This window comes from Dermochelys coriacea, chromosome 11 (genome assembly GCF_009764565.3).
Source record: "Dermochelys coriacea isolate rDerCor1 chromosome 11, rDerCor1.pri.v4, whole genome shotgun sequence".
Taxonomy (NCBI): domain Eukaryota; kingdom Metazoa; phylum Chordata; order Testudines; family Dermochelyidae; genus Dermochelys; species Dermochelys coriacea.
The window spans coordinates 52,451,878-52,475,960 of NC_050078.2; the positions used below are offsets into that span (position 1 = coordinate 52,451,878).

General features: G+C 38.3%; 1 protein-coding gene across 1 annotated transcript in view; it reads right to left on the bottom strand.

Annotated features, from left to right (window-relative positions):
* Positions 1–24,083, bottom strand: part of COL5A2 (collagen type V alpha 2 chain) — a 184,145-nt gene that overhangs the window by 25,241 nt on the left and 134,821 nt on the right. The window contains 23 exon segments of the mRNA XM_038422277.2: positions 488–541; positions 769–822; positions 927–1,034; positions 2,792–2,845; positions 4,036–4,089; positions 4,215–4,268; positions 10,156–10,209; positions 10,324–10,431; positions 11,442–11,540; positions 12,051–12,095; positions 12,493–12,546; positions 13,319–13,372; positions 14,825–14,878; positions 14,978–15,031; positions 15,152–15,250; positions 16,504–16,557; positions 17,496–17,594; positions 18,312–18,365; positions 19,087–19,194; positions 20,823–20,876; positions 21,915–22,013; positions 22,118–22,162; positions 22,628–22,726. Coding sequence (XP_038278205.1) covers positions 488–541; positions 769–822; positions 927–1,034; positions 2,792–2,845; positions 4,036–4,089; positions 4,215–4,268; positions 10,156–10,209; positions 10,324–10,431; positions 11,442–11,540; positions 12,051–12,095; positions 12,493–12,546; positions 13,319–13,372; positions 14,825–14,878; positions 14,978–15,031; positions 15,152–15,250; positions 16,504–16,557; positions 17,496–17,594; positions 18,312–18,365; positions 19,087–19,194; positions 20,823–20,876; positions 21,915–22,013; positions 22,118–22,162; positions 22,628–22,726 — 1,611 coding nt within the window.

A 24,083-nucleotide genomic window follows, 5' to 3' on the forward strand; every position in this document is an offset into this window, starting at 1 on the left:
CTTTTTGCCTTCTTTGTCATTTTTTTAAAATGTATTGTGTGAGCAATTTCACTAATGAGCTGGCACAAGAAAGGCCCTGTTGCTTGTACAGAAAATTCCCTCAACACCAAGAATTATAAGGAAGGACGAAGTGCATAACCTGGGAATTTTTTTTTAAATTTAACTGCAAGTGAACAGTTCAACCAAGAACACTTTTACTATCTTAGGGCCTGACCCAAAGTGCACTGAAATAAACTGAAAGACTTTCACTGACTTCAATAAGCATTGGATCAGATCCACAATTAAAAGGCTTTGTTTGATTTACCACCTAATCCTGCACACACTGAAGTCAAGGGAAGCACGCTATTACTTTCAATGGGCACAAGATCAGGCCATGAATACTGTAGGTCTTTACAAGTTCCAACGTCTATAATTCTCTGATTTGTTCATGTTTCTAACTTCCATTTTATAAAATGTACCTATAAGAATAAGTCTCAAATTGACTTACAGTAGGTCCAGGAGGTCCAACTCGTCCAGCAGAGCCGGGGAATCCTGTCGCACCCTAGAAATACATTTTGATATAAGCACTAGAAAGAAATCTGGCACTGGTTACATGAAATGTTCTCAGCTCACTGAGCAATCAATTACAACTGATCTAATTATTGAATATGCAATACAACTCAGATTAAGAAAGATTTAAATATTTCCACCAAAATTAAACCTATGCCCCAATGTAAAATGGTGCTATTGCATTAATTCAACTAATGTACAAAACAACAAAGTACTTACAGGTGGACCCTGAGTACCTCGACCACCTTTTAGACCAGGAACACCATGAGGACCCTAAAAATGGGAAACAGATGGGACATAATGAACAGCAAAGAACTTTTAAAATGAGAAAAACTGACACAAGTCATTGTTTTCCTTCAGTTTGCTTTTTCACTTACTGGTGGGCCAGGAGACCCAGAAAGGCCCTGTGGTCCTGGGGATCCAGCATCCCCTTTCTGTCCAGGTTCCCCAGGTTCACCTTTCACACCTGGTTGACCATCAGGGCCCTATGAAAAATAATATAAAAAAGTCAGATTGAGGACATCAAACCTTTCCTATTTGATAGTCCATATACGTTATGGGAACCTTTCCCACATTAAAAGAGAGGCGAACAAATCAGTCCAGTACATAGACTACATACCTTAGCGTAATGGGACAGCAAAAGAAAATTGTAATAGTTTGCCACTGACTTTATGAAGGGTTAAAATCCATTGCTGATGTTATAACCTGGTATATGGATTTGTGTACAGGACCAAAGTCCAGAGTTTGGTCAAGAGGTCAGAGGCCTAGCAAATAGTGATTAGCTAAGAGAAAGCAGAATAACCAAAAGATAAGCTTGTTTTTGCTAAGATATGCCTGGTCAGCAAAATGCCAGATGTTGGGGGGAAATAATTGTGTCTTATTCAAAGTTGCAGGTAGAATAAAGAAGCCCTGTGTCTGTTGTGTTAGTTTCTTCTGTAGGGAGATGTTCCTCCCACACATCCAACCTTGAATTTATGAAAGGTTCAAGCATGTCAGTATAAGATATGGCCTCCTCCCACCTCCCTTTCCCAGGGACCAATGCCTACCTTAAAACACAAATGAACAACTTGAAAGACAATCTTTATTGCCAAATCTTTCACTGTTTCTTTGCTTTTACCCCTAGATATGTACCTGTTGGACAATCCAAGGAGCTACTTCATTCCTATGGACCCCAAATCAGAATTCAATATATATATTTTATACTAATACATTTATTAAAGTACTAATTAAATATTAAATGTTGATTTGTCAACTTGAGACCATGGGCAGAGACATTATGTAACCTTTCACCATTGGCTAGTTTGCTATCATGTCTTGCTGCTAGACCTATCTGGGGGTGTGGACTGCCTACCCCGTCACTTTCCCTTGCCCATGGAAAATCCATATATTCAATTGTAATCAATTGATTGACAGTGTCTCTGAGCCTAATAAGCAAGGTGACACTCCATCAGTGCTGTACGTAATAAACTCCTGTGCTTGACCTCTACCCGGTGTGTATTTATATCCTTCACTTTACTGGGTCAGAAGTGTTTTATGTGAAATTCTGTGGAGTCAGTTAACCATATTCCATAAAAAAGTTTTCTAACCTAGTTTATATTTCTCTCTTTTCTTAAAACCTTAGAATTTCTCTTCAATCTTCATTTCCATGTCACACATGTTTAAAGATTTAAGGGATTAAACTCTCACTACCTGTTTTATTGCCTCTTTTCCAAGGGAAGTAGATGCCTACCTCTCTCTCCTGGAAGTTCAATACATTGTTTGGAGGAAAGGGACCATTTCCCAGGTGCCCTGAAACTCACTAGGAGCCAGTGTCAGACTTGTGGGAAAGATTGTTGCACTCACAGATCTCCCAATTATTTTCATGAAGACCCTTGCCAATTTCCTCATGTATCACAAACTCCACTGCACGTCTCTACTACCTTTCAGTGGATGACACTCTGTGGTTTTCCTTTTTTAATCTCAAAGGAAACATTTTCATACATTAAAAATATATGTAATCTAGTTAACAATGATATAATCTTGTCAGCAAAATAATTTTCAACTGTCTAGGCTATTTACTGTCTCACTATTTTATATGAAATAATCGGTGGGGGGGAAGGAAGAGTTCTTTTTGAAACAGAAATCTGACTTTGTTCCAGAAATACTTCCAAATGGTTTAGAATCTATTAAATAAGAGTGATTAAGCAGCATTTAAACGTAGTTTATGATGAAAGGAAATGGATTAGAATCATACGACACATACCGGAGGACCAGCAAAACCAACAGAACCAGTTGGGCCATTTTCACCACGGGAACCCTGGTGAAGAAATAAAGAACGGTTATGTTTCAGGTGGTATAAAAGGCTTGTTGTATAGAGTATAACCTGTGCAGAAGAATGGATGTAAACAATTTCCTGTTATAATTATAATGACATACATACTATATTAACTATAATCGCACAACTGGGTTTTTAAGAAGAGTCATGTGGTATAACTAAAAGGCTAAGTAAAATACCTTTGGAAATATATCCTTCTAAAACTAACAAAATAGCCAGTTGAGGTACACATGTAACTAAATAACTCAGTAGGCCAAATTCAGCTCTCTGTTGTTGTGTAATTGATAGCAGAATTTGGCCTAATGTATACATTTTATGTCATCTATTATTCCATTTGGTTAGACTGGAATAAAATAGATGTTAGTTTCATTAACCATGTGATTCCAAAATTACGGGGCCAAAGGGGCTGTAAAGTACCATAAGCACACAGCTGAGGATTCCTTACTATGTGTGGTTAAGGGAGAAGGGAAGTGCCTGACTATTGCTGAGTGCCAGCACTCCCCAGGTGGTGTAATGATTGCTCTAATTTACACTTGTAATGATGTGCTATAATTTAAGATAGGGGCTGAATCGACCCCCAGAAGGATCAGGGACGGGGAGTGCAAAGGTACCCCCTTTGCCGTGACACCTCCATGGCCAGACCTTGGGACTGGGACCATAATGCCCAAATCATCAAAAATAACCCCAGCTCTGAAATATGCTGAAATGGACAATATGATGTAATTGGAATTATTATACTTCTTTTCTTCCCTCCTCCTCCTTAACATACATAAATATAGTAAAATGTTAGGGGTATGCTTTAAAAAAAGGCTCATGTAATTAAAATAATGAGCATATGGTACAAGGTTTTCCGATTTAAGGAAAGCTATAGTAGCTCTGTTGTCAGGTTACCCTGACATCTATGACCAGATGAATGAGATATGAATGTCTGCAGCTGCAGTTAGTTTTATGGGTTCATGGTAACAAGGCAAGAACTGCAGGTTATGTCTGAAGAGCCACTTGGTATTTTGGAGGGTGCAAGGAAAAGAGGAGGAGAAGATGAAAGAATAAAAGCAGGAAAGAGAAATAACTAGAGACCGCATTCAATGAACAATGACAAATGCTGTTAAATATCAACCCCATAATGAGATTTGGTAACACTGGGTATGAAGAAGACAGAGATGTTTACTCACAGGATTTCCACGGGAGCCTGGGGGGCCAACTAAGCCTCGAGGACCAGGTTCACCCTTTAAATAAAGTTAACAGGTTGTTATTTCCAAAATAACTTATCAGAATAGCAGCAAACACAAAACAGGTGGTTTTTATTAGGAGAATTCAAATGCCAATTAGCTCTGTATAAAAATCCTATTACCTTTTCACCAGTGGGACCTGCTGGACCCATTGGACCTATTGGACCTGGAAGACCCTGTTGAACACAACAATAGGAGATGTTTCAGTGAGAAGAGTAAAGATTCAGAATTCCTGGGATCAAGACTTATTTTATTTTAATGTTTCCTTCTGCATTTTTGCATCCTTGAAATTCCTCCCCTTTACCCTTGAAATTCTGTTTGGTCTTTGCTTTAATTTAGTACTTGCAGCCTAAGTAACCCTGTTCTTTGAGACACACCTACTATCTTCCATTTCATAGCCATACAGTCCACACTTAAAAACTCTGCTCTTTCTGGACTGACTTTATTTTTTCCTTAAAATAGTATTTATGAAGAAGGCCTAATGATCAAAAAGTCCTTTCTTTATTTTCTCTTTTCAGGACATGAAGAAAGACCTTTTGTCTCATTTGCACAGAGGCCAGCCAGACCTCCGCATTTCCTTGTTACCAAGTGCTTAACTCTTTAAAGAAAAAAAAGGCATTACTTATGAAGACTCATTCATTTCTATCAACCAACCTCTCCTGAAAAATGTCCTTTTTCCCTTTTGTATGACATGTAGGATAATTGATTTCAAGCTATTTCTCCACCCCAACCAATCTATTACCTACATTTAATGACCCTGCAACAATAGCCAGATATCCTTTATGAATACTTAGATACACCAATTATGATTTTCCTTCACTGGAAGCAGAATGTAAAATTATTTGTCTATAATAAAAACTCCCTACACCACAATGCTTCACTGCTATCTGTGTCACGTGATACATAAGTACACTGAACATTTAAAAATGAAAAGCTATTTGATCACTGTCAATGCTCCACTGACAGGCTATCTGCAAAAGTGTTTCAGCAGAAGGATCTAAAAGTTAGTTCATCATACTCACACTTACTTGATCACTGCCCCAAATAGACGTGCAGCAATTCCCCCAAAAGGGCCATACTTTTGGAGTTTAATGTACTCAAACAAAAAACACATTATTTATCATTTGAAAGCTTATTTTGTGTATGTTTAAATAAGATATGAAGTGGAGCTGTCAAACAATGTCATAAGCCTATAGACAAGGTGAAACAATGGTACCCAAAATGAGAAAATGTCATTTTTTGCACAGTTCCAGAAACACTACAACATCACTATGACTATAGTTTTTACGGTTTAAGATCATTTCAACACCGTAATGTGGCTTTTATTGGCCAAAGCTACCAAATGACAATGTATAAAAATATTTGTATTGTTTTTGTATGGGCAGGTATCTTTTTTCAGAAATGATGAATCTGTTTAACATGTGGAAAAAATGGAGAATATCAACATTTTGCAATATACTAACATAAAATGTTTTCACACTACATATTCTTAATTGTCAAAGTATCTCACAAGTGTTTATAACAGTTTTCTATATTTTCAACTGAAATTTGCTGACCAGATCAGTCTCACACTGAAGGTTGCGCACCAGTAGCAATAGATTGCATGCCCACAGCTTGTACTGCTTAGTGAGTAGACACAAAATGTATGCAAATTCCTAATGTAAAGTTTCTCCAGCTGTAAGCTTTTGTACATACCATTAGCATCTAGTCTGCATGGTAGGCAATTGCCTATGCATGCAGTACTAGGCTTTGAAATATTCTAAAACCAGATTTAACTCAGTGCACAGATCAGTATTAGAGATGACAACACACAGTTTAATATTGGGCTTCAGTCAAAGTGGCTCCCTAAACAAAAATGGCAATTTTGATACTAACATAGAGATCTAATTGATATCTAATTTAGCACGGTCTGTATACTAGTATAAAATGAAAAATGGAGGTAGTGGTAATACTAACAATATACTTTGGGAATATTACCTCTACTGGGAAGTTACAGTATATGACGACATGGAGGATATAAGCCCTTTAACACTTACATCATGGAGAAAAAGACTCTACAAACATAGAAAAAATTGTTATTTGTCAAGAAAATCAAACAATGCAAAATTGTCAAAAGCCACCTGTGCTGGACAGAATTCTGTGTTTCCGGCAACAGAAGCCAGGAAAGATAAACTGTATTGGGGGCTCCTGGATGAGTTTTCTAGTTTAGATGATATGCCACCAATTCTCTATCAAATGACTTGCTTTCAGAAATGCTTTTCTTCCTACTTGAGTAAAACAAATCTTAAAGCAGAACCATCTAGTTACACTGCAACAATACAGTCACCTTATGACAGCATTTTATCAGCTGATTGAAGAGATAGACAATGATCGTATGTACAACAAGAAGGCTCCTCTCCTAGCTGCTACAAAAAGATGTAAAGCCTTACTTCCCTTAGATGTAAAAACTGTAGGCTATTCCAGTAGCAAATTACAGGCAAGATTAGAAAAGCACTATGGTTCTGTAATTTCATTCCATGCACAGCACGGACAAGGCAAGTCTGCCATTGTTCTATGAAGTGCAATAACATTAGCTGATGCTATCCAAGCTGCTTGTAATCTGAAGCAGAAACTTAAGTTGCCCAAATGTTTTGTGGATGTTCCTGAGATGAGTGGCTCTGATGAACAGCTTTCAAATGAACAAGTGGTTTTGTATAATGCCGCTTCAATCCTTCAGTCTGAACTAGCCTAAATGAAAGAATATATTATCCAAAGCCAGGTGATTGTAGTTTACAGAGATCAACTACTTCTGTGCCCCAGGAATTTGTCCTTTGGTTAATAAATAAAGAGACATATCATTCAGCAAGCAATGGGTATCATCCTTCAGAAGACATTCAAGGGCCTCTCAAATGAGGAGCACATGTATTCAGAAGTTCCAAAATTATCACACCTTTACACATAAGCCTTCCTGCACAGCTGTACCATAAGTTTGGGTCTTGTAATTTAATTGACACACTACACCCTCATGGATTCTGTATCAGTTATGATGAGCTGAGGCAGCTCATCACTAGTGCTGCAAAAACTGAAGTAGAAAGACTCCAAGGAGGTGAGTTCATTCCAAATAGAATTGTACCACTTCATGCTGGTGCAAATCTCATCCATGAAGAAGACAATAATATAGACATCAGCATAGAGACTACTGATGGAAATAATACCTTCCATTCAATGGCAAATGTGGTATTTGAAGAACAGTCTGCAGATAGTCCAGTATCACAAGAAATAACACTCAAGCATGGAAAAGAAAAGTCATTTACTCTCCATGAACAATCAGAGTCTCTTATGCAGTGTGCAGCATTTGAAATACCTAGAACACATCCATGAAAAAATACTTGAGAAAATTAACTCATCACCTACAAATGAATGCTGTCAAAGATCTCTCCTGGTGTCTTTGAAAACTACTGCCTTGATGATGTTGGTACAGTTAACATTCAATTTTGGACCAGTTTCAATCACAAGCTTGCACCAAAGCATCTACATGAAAAGCATCTACATGACAGTTCCACAGGCACCAATTGTAGATGCCAAACTACCTGACATGGCCACAGTCTATACTACAATGATCAAATGAAAGGAAATACCAGCTGTTCTAGGACAGCAGCATGCCACTCAGATCAAGAGTCGACAGCTCTATGCTGTTGCTCAGCAAGTGAAATGGATTCTCCAGATGAACTTGGCACCAATATAACACATACCCTGTGCTGTTTTGTTGCATGTACTGGGAATTTTTGTGGAGATGTAGGGTTGCTAGACCTTGTTGAATCTCATGTGTATGCAGCTTGTACTGCAAATCAAATGCTTGCAGGTAAGTAATTCAACTGTGCTTTGCATGGCTGGACTGTCATACAAATGATGGCTGGAGACAATTTCCACAAATTCAGTGAATCAGCTGTTGACTACTTGAGGCAGGTCCTAAAAGGATTTGATAAAGCTACGTCTGTAATTAAAGTATTTGACAGATATGACAACAGTAACTCTGTGAAAACTGTAGAAAGCCAGTGCTGGACAGGCTCTATGATTGAACGCAAGAAATATCAGGTAACTGGTGGATGCCCTGTGCCCCTATGGAAAAAGTTTCTAAATGTAGCATCCATTTAAGCAATCACTTGTAAAATTCATCTATGAATATATGATTCAAATTGCACCTAGGGAGCAGACCCAACACAAACACTCCCTCTTGGTGGAGGCTTTTCCAATGGCAAAGTCCATCACCAATAGAAGTGTTGAAGAAGCCCAAGACTTGTATAGTACTCAAGAGGAAGCAGACACCAGGATGCTTCTGAACACTAGTAATTAAGTCACATGATACAGATATCTTGGTCCTTGCTGTGCACTATTTTCTAAAAGTGGAACACATACATAACATGGATTGAAACAGGTCTCATTACCAACACAATTGACAAGCGTCACATCAGGCCTCTGCATGCAATTTGTGACACACTTACTCCTGACTTCTGCAACATACTTCCTGCTGTACATGCTTTAACAGGGAGTGACTCTTGGGGGGGAAACTGTGTTTAATGTTGTTAAAACAAAGGGAACTTACCGTTTCAGAGACCTTGCCAAATTGGGAGAAAGTGATGAACAAGCCACCATTTCCGCAAGAAGGAAGTTTGCAGCAGTGTTGTGTGATCAGAGCAAGAAAGAAAAAGACTCACAGAGACCTGAATTGCTTGGGCCTCCATCTACCCATCAAAAAGGACAAGTCACTGGCCAAACTCCCACTATGCAAGGAAAGTTTTGAAGACCATGTCAAAAGAGCATAGTGGCAAACAAAGATTTGGAAGTCTTTGCACATAGGTAAACTGGATATTGGACCGCCATTGCAACATGGTGGAAAAATTGAATGATAAACTACTCCCTGTATTCTTCAAGGGCCCATGGCATCTGAGCTTCTACAAGACCTTATTTGAACCAGCAGCAGTTGCTGCACAATCAACAGGGTCTGGTAGTCGTAAAAGTCTTCCCTGCACAGAACTGTGTACATGCCAACACAACAAAGACTGTAGTAATCCACGCACTCTGGACAGAGATCATACTGAGAAACAAGTTGATGATACTGATGTTGACTAGAAATGTCACCAGCACTATTACAGTCAAATGATACCTGTACAAATTTATTATTAGATTTTATTTTACCCATTAGATTGCTGTTGTGATGCTTTGAGGTCACAAAGAAATCCAATTTTATCTCTTGAAATAGTATATAGTGTCATGAAACTAACAGAAAAGAACGCAAATATTTCAAAGCAGTCATATAAATGTTTTGATGGTATCATTTTTTTCCCCATTTCTATGGTAACAGCACCATGTGAGAGCTCCACATCATACTGCATCTTAAAGTAGATATAATAAGCTTTCCAATGATGTACAATGTGTGTGTGTGTGTGTGTGTGTGTGTGTGTAGAGCGAGTACATTAAGTCAACCACATCAGTAGTGTCTGCCGCTTGCTTAAAACTGTATGAGTGCTTTTTTAACAATTATGTACTATTATATACCTAAGGACCTTAACTATGTTTTAATTTTCTAAGGCCTACACCTTTCAGACTGCATGATGGAATTAGCATGAACTTCCTATTTGCTACTGCATCTCAATTTTGAAATGTACTCATGCTTAAATACATGCATTTTTGCACTCTGTAAATGATAGTTCTATTTGTATGTGTAAATATATTAATGAGCAAAACTAGTTAAAAAAAAAGACCGGCATGCTCAAGTCTCACTGACTTCAAAAGTTATTGCATAGGTATTGCCAAGGATAAAAATGGATCCCTAATCTTTCTAAACTGTGTCTTGCCTTTCTGCAGTGTCTTTCAGTGGGGAAGATACTCCTGATAAGATAAGATGAGATAAGACTTGTTCTCACCTTTCCATTCCAAACATAAATTCTAAATTCCTGGAACTAATTGATAACCTATATTATCTAGATGCTGAATATAGTTTGTTTTTGGAGTTGAGAAACACTATCTTGCTTAGGAGCTCCATTACTTGGAGCTATTTCTAAGAGGAGCAATGGGTTTACTTACTCTTGCACCATCATTGCCAGCTGTACCTTCAGAGCCTTTCTCCCCTACACCACCCTATGGAGAGTATCCAGAAAGTCCAAGTCATTTATATATCAGTGCAACTACAGAATTATCAAGAGAAATGTATTTCTGTTTAGTATTTAAAGGAGCAACAATAAACAGACTTACTCTGTCTCCCTTGGGACCAGGAGTTCCAGCAATACCTCTTTCTCCAGGCATACCCTGAAGACCTGGAGGACCTGGATCACCAGGAGTCCCAGTGGGGCCTGGATTACCCTGAAATGAATAAAAAACAAATTACTTCCTATTAAGTTGAGGTCTCTTTGTCTTTAGAGTGAAGAACCATCTGTGCTTATGAATATGCCTCTGGAGGACACTTGCAAGTAACAATTTTTCTTAAACTTCTTTCTTGTTCATATCCAAACATTTTTCAGGAAAACAAAGTTGCAGAGCTGAATTATTAATTGATTTTAGGATTTATCACCAATGTTTTGAAAACACTAGTCATGAATCTTGGTTGCATGAATGAATGGGGCTGCGGGAGTGTGGGATGGAGGAGGGATGCTAAAGTGCCTCTAGGCAACCTTCTCAAACTGAATCCTTATATGGTGGACAGGTTCCATGGAATAAATAAGATCAGTATTCATTACACTAGTTGCCAATGGCCAATTATCGGACCTGGGAATTGTCCAGGGCAGGGATGTCCTGGTTGTGCTCTCTTTCCTCCAAGCTGTGCTCCTTATGTCCTCTGTAAAGAACATGGTGATACAGGGTCTGCTATGGCAGCTCTATACTACCAAGGGATCCTACTTCATATGGGTGGATTCTCTCCTGGCCAACTACACCAGCCTTAGGGCTACTCTGTGCTGGTGGAGCAGCACAAAGTATCCATAGCAACATAAATGGGCTGCCCAGTTACTTACTGTAAATAGGTAAGATTCTCCAAACAAAGGCAGCACCACTGAGTATGCTATATTATATAAATGGTTTCATACCGTTCTACTGAAACAGGCAAACCACACTGGTAGTTTTAAGAAATGTTTAGTCCTGTATTTTAAAGAGCTTTGTCTGTATACACTGAATGAAAATTCTGATTTCTCAACAATATTTTAGTGTCCTCCGTTATATTACTGTTATTCTACTGGCATATCTTTGATTAACATTGCAAGACTGTTGTCCTCCTGGAGCCTTCAGGAAAACAAGATGCCTCTCTCTTGAGAACATTGCAGCTGAACAAAATCTTAAATAAAATCATTAAATGAATACACATTTCCTGTGTAATTTACCTTTGGACCATCAGGACCATGACCTCCAGCCATACCCTTTTCACCCTGAAGTCCTGCTGCCCCTGGTTCTCCTCTCTCCCCTGGATTGCCACGTTCTCCCTATAAAACAACTATATGTGAAATATCTGGTCGCATGCAGATCCATTTGGCAGAAACAAATCAATTGCACATGGGTACTATTGCACTAGAGAGCTTCTGCTCAGAAATGGCTTATGCTGAGCTGAACAAACAACAAACCCACGTATATTCTTTTAGCCATAATAAAAGACTCTTTTGAGGTGCATAAAATGGTACAGTACTATAATAAGATTATTCGCACATGCTATGCAACATAGAGCGCCTTCCATCCAAAGACCTCAAAATGCATTACAAACATTATTTAACAGAGCTTCATAAGAATACTGATGACTATGAGCATATTGTTATTGATTAGCTGCATAGCACCAACTGTGGGTAAAAATGGATATATTTTTATAATCATTTTACTAATAGGCAAACTGAGGCACAAATGTGCTAAATTATATGTTTCAAGATTGCCCAGTGTATCAGCATTATAATGGAACCTGGGAGGCTTGCTAGGAATGGCCAGTACTTGGGGAAAATACTTACTCTTGGACCTAATGGACCTCCAGCTCCAGGATCTCCAGGAACGCCCTGGTGAGAAAAGAAAGACAAGTTGGAAGGAAAACGTTATATACTACATGCTGGTAGGTATAGAAAACAGAGGATAACATTTTGATATCAGTAGTTCTAAGCAGTCTGAATGCAGATTTTCCATGCTGAACAGAGATAATCTAATGCAGTCAGAGGACCAGATTCTGCTTCTATTACTCATGCAGAGTAGGATCTTACTCAATGAGTAGTCATCATAGTAGTAGTAGTCATAATTTTGCAGATATTTTTGCGGATATTACTTATTATGTGTCAGAGTGGGAGAACCTAGCCCCTGGAGGACTGGAAAGTGAATACATCAAATAGGTGAAGAAGGTAAAATCATTTTATTAAGCAAGAAAAACTTGGCAAACACTCAGTAAGTTACAAAAGAAGTTACCTGATCTCCAGGTTTTCCTGCCTCCCCTGGAGGACCTGGTGGCCCAGGCAAACCCTGAAAGAAAATAAATTGAAAGGTCATTGTGTATGTGGAAGAATTTAAATAGGACACCAAGAATAAGCCCTGTGTCTTCATATATACACTGGATCATGTCTTCAAAGATCCCAACAGAAGTAATTAGATAAATACAGATACACAAGCATGAAACTGAAAAGGAGTACTTGTGGCACCTTAGTGACTAACAAATTTATTTGAGCATAAGCTTTCGTGAGGGGCAGCTCACAGTGAGCTGTAGCTCACGAAAGTTTATGCTCAAATAAATTTGTTAGTCTCTAAGGTGCCACAAGTACTCCTTTTCTTTTTGAGAATACAGACTAACACACCTGTTACTCTGAAACCAAGCATCAAACTGTTTCCCTCCATAATAAAAGGCGAGGACAGCATCTCTTTATTTATGCATGTAATAGGAGTGTATGGTGCAGATGTATAAGACCTTTCTATACGAAGAGGTAGTGGTTTGACTATCAAAGCCACTGATTTGTTCAACTCTTGGATACCAGTTGGCTTTGAAAATCTTCAATTCCGACAAACCTAAGCAGGCTCCTTGTGCACCGACGATCCATGGCATACAGAAATGGTATTTTACCCTTTTTAACAAAAACTAATATAGCTAATAATGTAGCTGCTGAAAGTGCGTGAGATGTGCTAATTAGTCTGAGAAATTCTGAAGACCTTTGTTTAACATCACTTTATCAAATTTCTGTAGATTACAAAGAAAAAAAGGGGGTGTGATTTATTTATGTAAAAGAACTCATGTTACACATACCTGAAAGCCTGTAGGACCTGGAGGGCCTTGTTCTCCTCTTTCTCCTGCTAGACCCTAGACAAAAGAAAAAAAACCTGTACAATGTAGGGACATGACCAGATTCCACTTACATGTTCTCTGCCTGATTGTACTCATGGGAAAAGATTATGTTCCCTACTTTCTTATTATTATTATTATTATTATTAATTACACCGTTTCAATTCAAAAATGAAATTTAGTCAAGACCAGATAGTACCTTTCTAAGATCCTGAGCTCAATTAACTGCTGCTATAAATGAACTCAGTTCCATTGGACTCAAGACAGCTGTATCTATTTACATTAGCCCCTTGCAATTTTGCCCCTTGCAATTTTTAAAATGGGTGATAGAAGAAATTTTAATAGAGATATATACCTCTTTTAGTGTACATAATAGAAAATTGATTCTTGAAATTGTATATTTTTTTATATTTGTAATATATTTGTGTCTTTGGAATCAACAGGTGTTAAACAAGATAAGTGGAAGCTTATGCAAATGTAACTGTAAGATGGAGAGATAGATAAATAGATATTTTTCTATATTTACTTGAAGAGTACAATACATTTTTCTTTGTAGGCATTTTTCACTTGTGAGGCTCATTAATCAACATTTCAACAACAGAAAAGCAGCTGGAGAAAATACACAGAATTCAATTGTAATAGGTTGTATGCACATTTCTTTCTAGCACTAAAGAAAACAGCAGAAAATGTTAACATATAGTCTTTTCTCAGGAGGTTAACAAAAATCTGAAGGTGTTTACATATTTGAAAAAAACAAATTCAAAAACTCTCTTAACTCTCTTTGACATATGCAACTAAACAGCTGGACAGATTATTTGAGTAATGTTTCATCTGGAATTTGAACTCTAATGGTGTGTTGTTATTCAGACCATTATTTTTATTTGATAAAGTAATTAATCCAGGGCCAGATTCTGCCACTCTTACTCACAGCAAACAGTACCTTACTGAACAGGTAGACCCATTAAAACCAATGCGACTAGCTAAGTGTAATTTTTCATTAATACAGTAAGACAAGTATGGGTGGCAGAATCAATTATCCAAAATAGAGCATAAGATGAGGGGGAAAAGGTGGGAGGGGTACAACATAAGTTCAAATGTTCTCTCTTTTCAATGTAAAAGTTTATTTAAGAAATATGTACACCACTTCCCAGGAAGAAAGGCAAAAGGGTGAGAATATGCAGACTTTATGAAACCCTTGTATTTTTTCTAGGGATAATGTTAAACTGATTTGACCTTAATGAAGCTGAAATTAAAAATAGGTCAACAATTTACAGATTGCTTTAAAGAGCAACAGAATGAATTTTGACTTTATTTGGCAAAAATCAGTGCAGAATGGCAATGGTCTCTAAATCAATAAAGAAAAACACTTTTACTGTCACTTTTACTCTTGGGGACTGCTCAGAAAGTCCAATGATGGGTACAATATAAGAAGACAGACAGATAACCCTGTATATTGCAAAACTGACTTACAGGTGGACCAACAGGCCCAGAAGGACCAACTTCACCATCTTTGCCAGGAACACCCTACAGTGAAACAACAAATAAAGAGGAATTGTATAGTGCACACACATGACAATAAACATATTTTTGTGTAATCAATATAAGAATAACAATGATACTCACTCTCTGCCCTGGGACGCCAGCATTACCCGCTTCTCCAGGTTTTCCAGGATCACCCTAATTTGTGGGGAAAGTTGCTATAATTACCCAATATTTTCATCCATCTAAAAACATATTTAGCTCTGAAACTAAGGCAAGCTAGATAATTAGATACCGATTAGCAGACATTGTACTCACGCTGCTGCCTTTTGGCCCAGGAAGGCCCATGCTGCCTGGTTGACCTCTGATTCCTATTGAGCCTGCTGGGCCTGGACGTCCATCTTCTCCTGGCGCACCCTAGAAATATAAACCATTTATTACATCACATTATGAATATTCTTCACTGTGTTCCCATAAACTTTTGTTCACCAATAAAAAGCTGATTCCCACTTCTATCAGGGCCTGATCCAGAGCCTAATGAAGGCAACAGAAGTCTTTCACTTTATTTCAAGAGGAGCTAAATTGGGCCCTTAGGCTATATTGGGGGAATGATTGCCTTAAAATGGTATAAAAGTATTGAATAGGTCTATTCTGTTAGAGCTCAATAATTGGCTCTGTGCTGTTTGCCTGATAGTCATCTATGAAAAGGAAGGAACAGATAGGAAAGAGGACTTGTACAAGAGTATCGAAAAATGGATTACTTGAACTCTAGTAAAAGCGGCAAAGAGTCCTGTGGCACCTTATAGACTAACAGACATATTGGAGAAAAAGCTTTCGTGGGTGAATACCCACTTTGTCAGATGCATGTAGTGGGCAGGTAATTATACTTGCCTCTAGAAATTTCCACTACATGCGTCTGACGAAGTGGGTATTCACCCACGAAAGCTTATGCTCCAATACATCAGTTAGCCTGTAAGGTGCCACAGGACTCTTTGCCGCTTTTACAGATCCAGACTAACATAGCTACCCCTCTGATACTTGAATTCTAGTCTATCCAACAGTGAAACTTAGTGCTAGAATTTTTCATTTTCAGGTTGGTTAATCCAGTGTTAACCTACCCTTTCAAATATTAAAATGTTCTAACCTTTAGCATTTGTATTGTTATCCACTTACAGTCATAATAGTACTTGAACAATATTTATATATTCTACTTTATTTCTTCTTTCTTTTATTTTTTCCATTGTGGATGGTTCATTAAAAATGTCTTTAAAGTATATGTCAAAGAGACAAGTCTAGCTTTCAAACATCTTCAATGCAATTATAGACAGACTCATTGGAGATAGTTAGTAATTATTGGAATTATGTAAAAAATATTTCTTTCCAACAAACCTGAGCTCACAAATGTTTAAATTCCTTGGGATAGCCAACACTCAGCATATACTGCAACATACATAAAGCCTAATGAAAATGATTTGCACGGACTCATTTAGATGTTAAATGCCTTCCATTTGCTGGCATTTAGAAGGACCTATGCACCTTGGGAGACTATGAAATCATAGATTAGTAAAAGGCTAATTTCAAGGAGAGCAGAATTTCAAATGAGTGCAGTGTAAACTGAAGGGACCAATAATTATATACATCCCCCTCACTCCCAGTCACAAACTACTTACCAAAGGACCAAGTTTTCCTTCAGGACCCTGAACACCTGGATTTCCTGTGAGACCCTAAAAAAATAGGATAACATAACAGTTGATATAACCTGTGTACATGATCCTAATATATGGCAAGGATTGTAAATGAATTTAGAAAGTGTGCTCAGTAATGAAACATCACACTGCAATATTTTTCAGTCAGATGGCATGACCAATGAAAAGTCATTTAACTCGACCATGTTACTCCCCTCTCCGAGTCCCTCCAGGGGCTTCCCCTCACCCTACTGCATCAAAGTCAAGCTCCTCATCCTCATCTTCAAAGTTCTGCACAATTTCATTTTTAATTGCATCTCTGCTCGTTTCCTCCTATTTACTCTCCCATTAGTTGTCTACACTCCTCTCAAGCCTCCCACCAGTTCATCTCCTTTATTTCTCCCACTCTCAACCATTCTTCCATGCCACTCCTTATGCTTGGAATTTACTTTTTTCCCATATATGGGACATTCCAAACCCTCCTCAAACATTTCTTCTGCAGGATCTTTCAATGACAGCTCACCATACACTACACAAATACATTAAAAACAATTAATCAATGTAACAAAGATTTGACTTTCAACCTATGTTTTCTGCACACCTCGTATTTTACATACCTACATTCCTCTGGCCTGCATTGTCTATGTCTAATTTAGCGCTAGACCTTGCTCCCTTTGAAGTTAATGGGACTCTTGCCTTTGACTTCAGGGGGAACAGAACCAGGTCCTTGGGCTCTGATCCTGCAAATACTCATGTGACTCACTTTGCCCATGAGCAGAACCATTGAACTCAAGATCAGGTTTCATATTTCCCTTCCAAAGGTGAAGGCATTAGAGTGGTGGAAGAAGTGATCCCTGTATTTGGCTTCTATAAACAAAGCTTGTATAACAGTTTGCCTATAAAGTACATTGCCATCCTCAGAAATGGAAGGTGCTATACAAATTCATGGCATGATGTTGTTTTTATAATTTCCTTACCCTGGCACCTGGGAGGCCAGGTTCACCAGTGCGCCCAGGATCTCCCTGGCTTCCTTTAGGGCCTGAAGAACCTGCTGGACCACGCTCCCCTTGAGATCCCTGGAAAAGATATCAAAATACCATTAGTCAGATGTTAGATGGAATCACCATAGTAAGAGAAAGTAAATGCAAAATATACATCTTCCATCAAGAGCATCTATCGATATTTTTGAAAACTGGAGTTTCAAAGTATTCTGAACCAAATCCTTAATATTATTTAGAGATGGTCTCTTGTATAGAATTAATTAACATAAGGAATTCAGAATTCTTGCACTTCTATCTAGAAGGTAATAATCGATGGACCTAATAAACTAAAACATCTTTGTGTCACTTGTCAGTAAGCAATATGGTTGTTAGGCAACACACAAGGAGATCGGTCTGGCTTCTCAGTGGAGATGTCAAGAAAGAGCTATTTTACAAGGAATGCTTCCCTCTCCAAATACTAACTTAATAGACACTGTAAAATGCAATGTAAGTAGTTACTGCTCAGTGGCTTCTACACATCATGATGCAAGCATGAGAGCATCAAGCTGGAGACATAAAAGGAGAGTGGAAGGCCTGAGACCCAGAGGAAGAGCAATGTTTTTTACTTAGAACCCTCATCTCAGCATGTTTGGAAGACTTGACCCACTATCATTTGGCATTTCCTTTGGCCCTGTCTCCAAACATTCAGCAGATCTACTCACTTCCCACAGCAGCCTATCTTTTCAGTTACAATCTTCTTTTGCATATATTTTTTATGCATGAAAGGGAGGAAAAGGGCCCAAATCAGCTTACCTTTGGTCCAGGCAAGCCATCAGAACCTGGAAAGCCACGATTACCAGGAGCACCCTATGCAAAAATATCATAAAGCATTATTAATAATCTGATGTTCAATAGAGTTTTGGAGTTCCGTTTATTTTCTTACAAAATCCTTGTCCGCCAACTGGTTACCGTGCCTTCAAAATGCTCTTTTGTATGCTCTTAGACAAATATCTAAGGGCCTCTTTCCGATCCTGTCACTCATGCTGAGTGGTACACCTTAGCTCGGTGAGTAGCCCCACTGAAATCAACGACACTATTTCTGTAACAAGGTTCTACTCAATGGAAAAGCTATCAATCTGTCATATTTCTGAAGTGCCTATCACTGTGATATCTAAACACCACGTGCCCAAATGATGTGCTGAGCTCCAAAGTAATACGTAACATGCCAGGCTTCATTCTCCTTCCCCAAATAAAAAAACCCAAGACAACAGTGGAGTAAATGACAGTTAATATGAGGAAGGCATAATGCTACATTTTAATATTCTCACCCTCGCATGGCCACTTCTGAAAAGAACCTACTGTGTATTACAAAAGAGAGCATCAGATCACTTCAGAGAAATCAGGTCATTAAATCACTAGTGTAAGAAACAATGCTAAATCACAGCTGTCAATATACTATCATTAAAGATAAGTTTGTCTCTGCCTGCCCCAAACTATAAGGGAGCTCACATTCAGATCCAGATCAGATATGATTTTCAGGAGAGAGGGCCACCTCTAACTAATATAATTATTTTTCTGGCTTCCTTACCCTTTCTCCAACAGGGCCTGGCGGACCTACTGACCCTGGATCACCACGAGGGCCTCTTTTCCCTTCTTCGCCCACAGGGCCAATGGGACCTTGGGGACCATGTGGACCCTATTGAAAATATTTGCTTGTTTAGAATAAAGGAAATTAACCATTTTTAAGGCTCAATAAATTACTCTTTCTTCCAACGTTAACCATAAACATTTTCCCAAACAATAAAGAACAAAATTGGATAGTTAGATTTTTTTTAAATTTCTTTTTGAATCAGTTATAAAATGCAATTATTCCCATTCAGATCTTCTTTTTTCTATGTTTATCAACTAGTATTTCAACATGAAGTGATCCATAAATGGATGGTAATTCTGAAATTTGGCACTAGATTGTGCCTCACAATCATTGGACTGCTTGTATAGGATCCAATTATTTGTCATTGTGGTATTTATTTATCGTTAGGCAAGTGGCATTAAGGAAATCAGTATTTAATTACCGTATTTAAAGAACCTGTATGGTTATGGAATCCACACAACACAATAGTAAACTAAGGGCAACATTTTTCTGTCTGATTCACCCTGCAGATCTCTTCTCTGCAATCCATCTCTTTGGTGTAAATCCTGCATTGCTTCTGCACATGGAATCCTCATGCCATTGTCCCTGATGGACTTTGGCTCATGACATAGATGCTCTGATACTGACACAATTTTCATGCTTGACAGATGGAATTGAGATTTACCAGCCCCACAGCTGACAAAAATTGTCAATGCCTCTCTCTAGAAGGACATTCTTCCAGAGACCCTCAAAAAAAATTGTAGTAAGTCCAGCCAATGTTCAAGAAATTATTTGTCAATACTGACAGCTTTGCTGACTACTATCCTCTCTCTAATAATTTACTTGAGCAAAAATATTAAGAATGTATTGCCAAATCAGCTACAACTGATCCTGGCTCTGCTAAAGCCAATAATCTTTTCATTCAGCCTTCATATGACTCTGAGATGGTGCTGGCCAGGTTGAGGATTGTCTTCTCATAGCTATTAATAGAGGCCAAACATCCATGCTAACACTATCAGGTCTACCAGCATCATTTGATATTGCTGATCAAAAAGTGCTGCTGACTCAGCAATGGGACCCTGATAGGTGGACAGAGCTGAATTAAGCTAATTTTGCTCATTCCTTTTGGACATGGCCCAGAGTTTTACGATGGACAGCTGCTACTTGTCTTTCAGAGTTTTCATATGTGGACTCCCTTGGGGACTTGTCAAATGCAATATTTATATTACAACTTTGCAGTAGATTGTGAGATGCTGTGGTCTACATTGCTACCAACCTATGCTACATTCAGTTCTATTCAACATATTTTTAATATCTTTCCTTAAAAAGTTTATTGTTGTTAGAGCACAACCCTGTGTCCATGAGCACCTGTGACCACTAATTTCCTTACAAGATCAAGAAGCTGGAGCAGATCCATTCCGTGGCTGCTAATAAAGCATCAGGGGATGCTGTATTTCCTTGTTGTGCTGTGGTCTCCTCAAACTTGAGTCCAGGGGATAACTGGCTGAAGGATTTACCTTGTCATGGATTCAAAGGACCTATCCTGCCCCTGACCATTACTTGCAGGTCAAAACCAATAATGAGAGGTATTACTAGATATGTCTCAATGAATATAGTATTGTGCTCTGCACAGCAATGCACGTATCATTCTTTTTTTTAATTTTGATTTGATTACAAAAAATTTAAAGACTTACTGGTTCCCCTTTGGGACCCGCTTCTCCTTTGAAACCTGGTACACCAGGGTCTCCCTGAAAACAAATACATTAATACTATTAATGTGCACAAACCACTCAACCAGCCTAACCTGAGTTACCTATGTACGGTGGTTTCATATGAAAAATGTGACAGTGCTTCTGCTAATCTAATCTATAGATAGGTTGTTCACACATGGTAACTCCAAATAGCTCCTGATCCTGATGTCCTTAATCAGTCCTCACTCAAACACGAAGTCCATTGACTTCAGTAAGAATTTTTGCCTGAATAAAAACCTTAGAAGTTGATCCAAGCACTGTCATTTATTTTCCTGTCCAGTTTAGTAACCATCTGTTATGGCCAACAGCTGACATCCAGAAGCCCAGAGAGCTTGTCCTATATACTGCAGATTTTTGACATTTTGCAAATGACTATCTGTTTTACTGTGTAATTATATTCAGTGGCATTAAAACTCATTTATTCCAGAATTGCTCAGCTGATAATGCTGTGAAAGAGTATATGCTGAAGATTAAACAAACCAGATTGCTAATGGTTAATTTGCAGAAGACTTCAGACATAAAGGATTTTTATAAAAGCATAAAGCATTTAAGCACAATTACTTCTTGAATAATTTTGGACTATGTTTGGCATCAGAAAACTACTACCTTCTATGAGACTAACTACAGTATCATTTTAATACATTTATGATAGTTTATGCTTTCTGTAAATATGTCTGTTTCTCTGTAATTACATATTCATAATACTAATTAAGGCTCTGATTCTACAGGTGACTCCAAGCAAGTAGGCACACGAGCCTCTGACCACTGAAACCAGTGAGGCTTTGTGCACAGGTCTCTGCCTCTCTGCAGTCAAATTCAAGACTGGAGCCTAAGAAAGAAAATTCTGTATTTCAGAATACACAAAAGGAATTAATGAGAACCTAGTCTTGGTATACTCACTCCTATTCATTAGTCTACTGATTTCATCGTATTGCTTGGAAATGAAGAAGTCTCATTGCTAATCACTACATTAGCTTTCCTTAACTACATTGTTGCTAAATACGGTCATTTCCATGGTGACAAAGAAATTATTACCGCTTGGCCTCGGATGCCAGGAGGACCAGTACTGCCTTGAGGTCCTGGAGAACCAGGTGGACCTGCTAAGCCAGGTGGGCCAGAAGTACCTGGAGATCCCTACAAAAGAGACATTAGTGTGAAAAGGTATGCAGCATGAAACACTGAAATTAAAAAAGAGATCCATCACCAAAATTCCTTATACAGTTGATTTGATTACTTACTGTTTGGCCTTTAGCACCAGGAGAACCGTCTGTCCCTACAGTCCCCTAAAAACAGCATACAGATCATTATAACAAATTCTAAATTCCTCCATATCAGTGGAGGAATGAAAATATATTGTCAGTCACGTATTTGTGCCTCCTCTCAGGAGCAGATAATAAAGGCTAGTATGTAGAAAGTGCAAAAGTTCACTATTTGACCCTGATTCTGCAAACATGTGCGCTTAACTTTAAGCATGAAATTCCATGGACCTATTCACTTGCTTAAAGTTAAGCTGAGCATAAGTGCTTGAAGGGTCACAGTTTCCATCAGCATGTGTAACATATAATTTGCAAGTGTTTTTAGTTATCTATCTAAAATACAATAATAATAATAATACAAATAACGTGAAGACAAGTATTTCCTTTCTAAAAATACTTCTGGAACCCTCACAATAGTAAGGTACCACTGGCTTCAGGTAGACAGTGTGCAGGAAATCAGTGAAACAAGCATCCAAAGTCTGATGAACTTACAGGAAGACCTTGTGACCCTGCTGGACCTGATGGCCCTGTTTCACCCCTTTGTCCCTGAGGACCTTCTGGGCCACGTGCACCCGTTGGACCTGCTTCACCCTAATGTTTCACAAGAGAAAACAATCAGTTATTGAATTATTTTTTTAAAAAGCAGCACATAATAACTAACAGGGAATAGTGCATGGAATAGATAGCAATGGAACCGAAGCTCGCATACACTTCAATATTAGGAAAACGTATTGCACATATAAGAACCTAATTCTGCCTGGATTTATAGCATTGAAAGTGAAACCACAATTTGCCCCCTAGTCTATACATAAACAAAGTACCTTTCTTTTGGAGGAGAAACAGCATGATAGCCAGTATAATTTATCCAAAACACACCACCAACATATTACGGGGGAAAAGCACAACAGAAAGAAACCCATACAAAAAACCCCATCAACATGTCAATATTGGTTGATTTTATAGTCTTTGTTTGCACTGTTTGCAGCTGAGACTTGAAACTTTATGTAAATTAGAATTGATAAGAAGAAATGCTTCTTCTCACAGTATAAATTAACCCGTGGAGCTCACTGCTACAGGACTGTATTGATACAAACACTTAATATTAACAAAGAATTAAACACAGGAATATGGTAGGCATTGATTCTGCTTGCTATAGTCAAAAGTGGTCAGATGTATTATGCAGTAATGACCACTATCAGAAAAAAGCTGTGAGACTAGATGGACCACTGATCTATTCTGGTATGGCAATTCACTCTGGTATGTCCTCAATTTTATCCTTTTGTGGTCCAATTGCCTTTTTTAACTGATGCTACACTAAAATTGTATCTTCAGGCCTGAAGGGCAGATCCTCAGCATGTGTAAATCTGCATCGCTTCATTGAGCTCAATGCAACTTTACCAATTTACACAACCTGAGGGTCCAATCCTGAAAGTAGTTCCACCATTTAAAAAAATCCCATTGCTTCTTCCCTTGTTAGCTCTTTCAAACATTTATTTAGATGCTTTGTTTTGTTTAGCCATTGCTGTATTTTTTCTGCCATGCATTAAAAGGATTATAATTTAGTCTAATACATTATACAGATGGTTGTATTAGCCTTGTTTCCAGAGAATTGTTTTGTGAATGTTTCCAACAGTATAAACAACATATAACATCTGCTGAGCTTGGCTACCTAGCTAATAGAGAGAGATGTTTTTACTGAATAATAATATTCCTACCACTTGTGGGGATTCAGCATATAGGAGAGGAGCAGTTCTGGGGGAAAAGAGGATGGGGAGACTGCATGAGTCTGGGTCTTCTTCAAACCCATGGCTAGGGGCAAAATATTGAGCAGTTCCTTGAATGCTACCAAAACAAGCTCACATACAGGGCTGGAGGCTCAGACAGTTATCCACTGACCCAAGTCTCCCTTTCCAGCTCAGCCATCAGAGCAAATGCAGCCCAGCCCCAT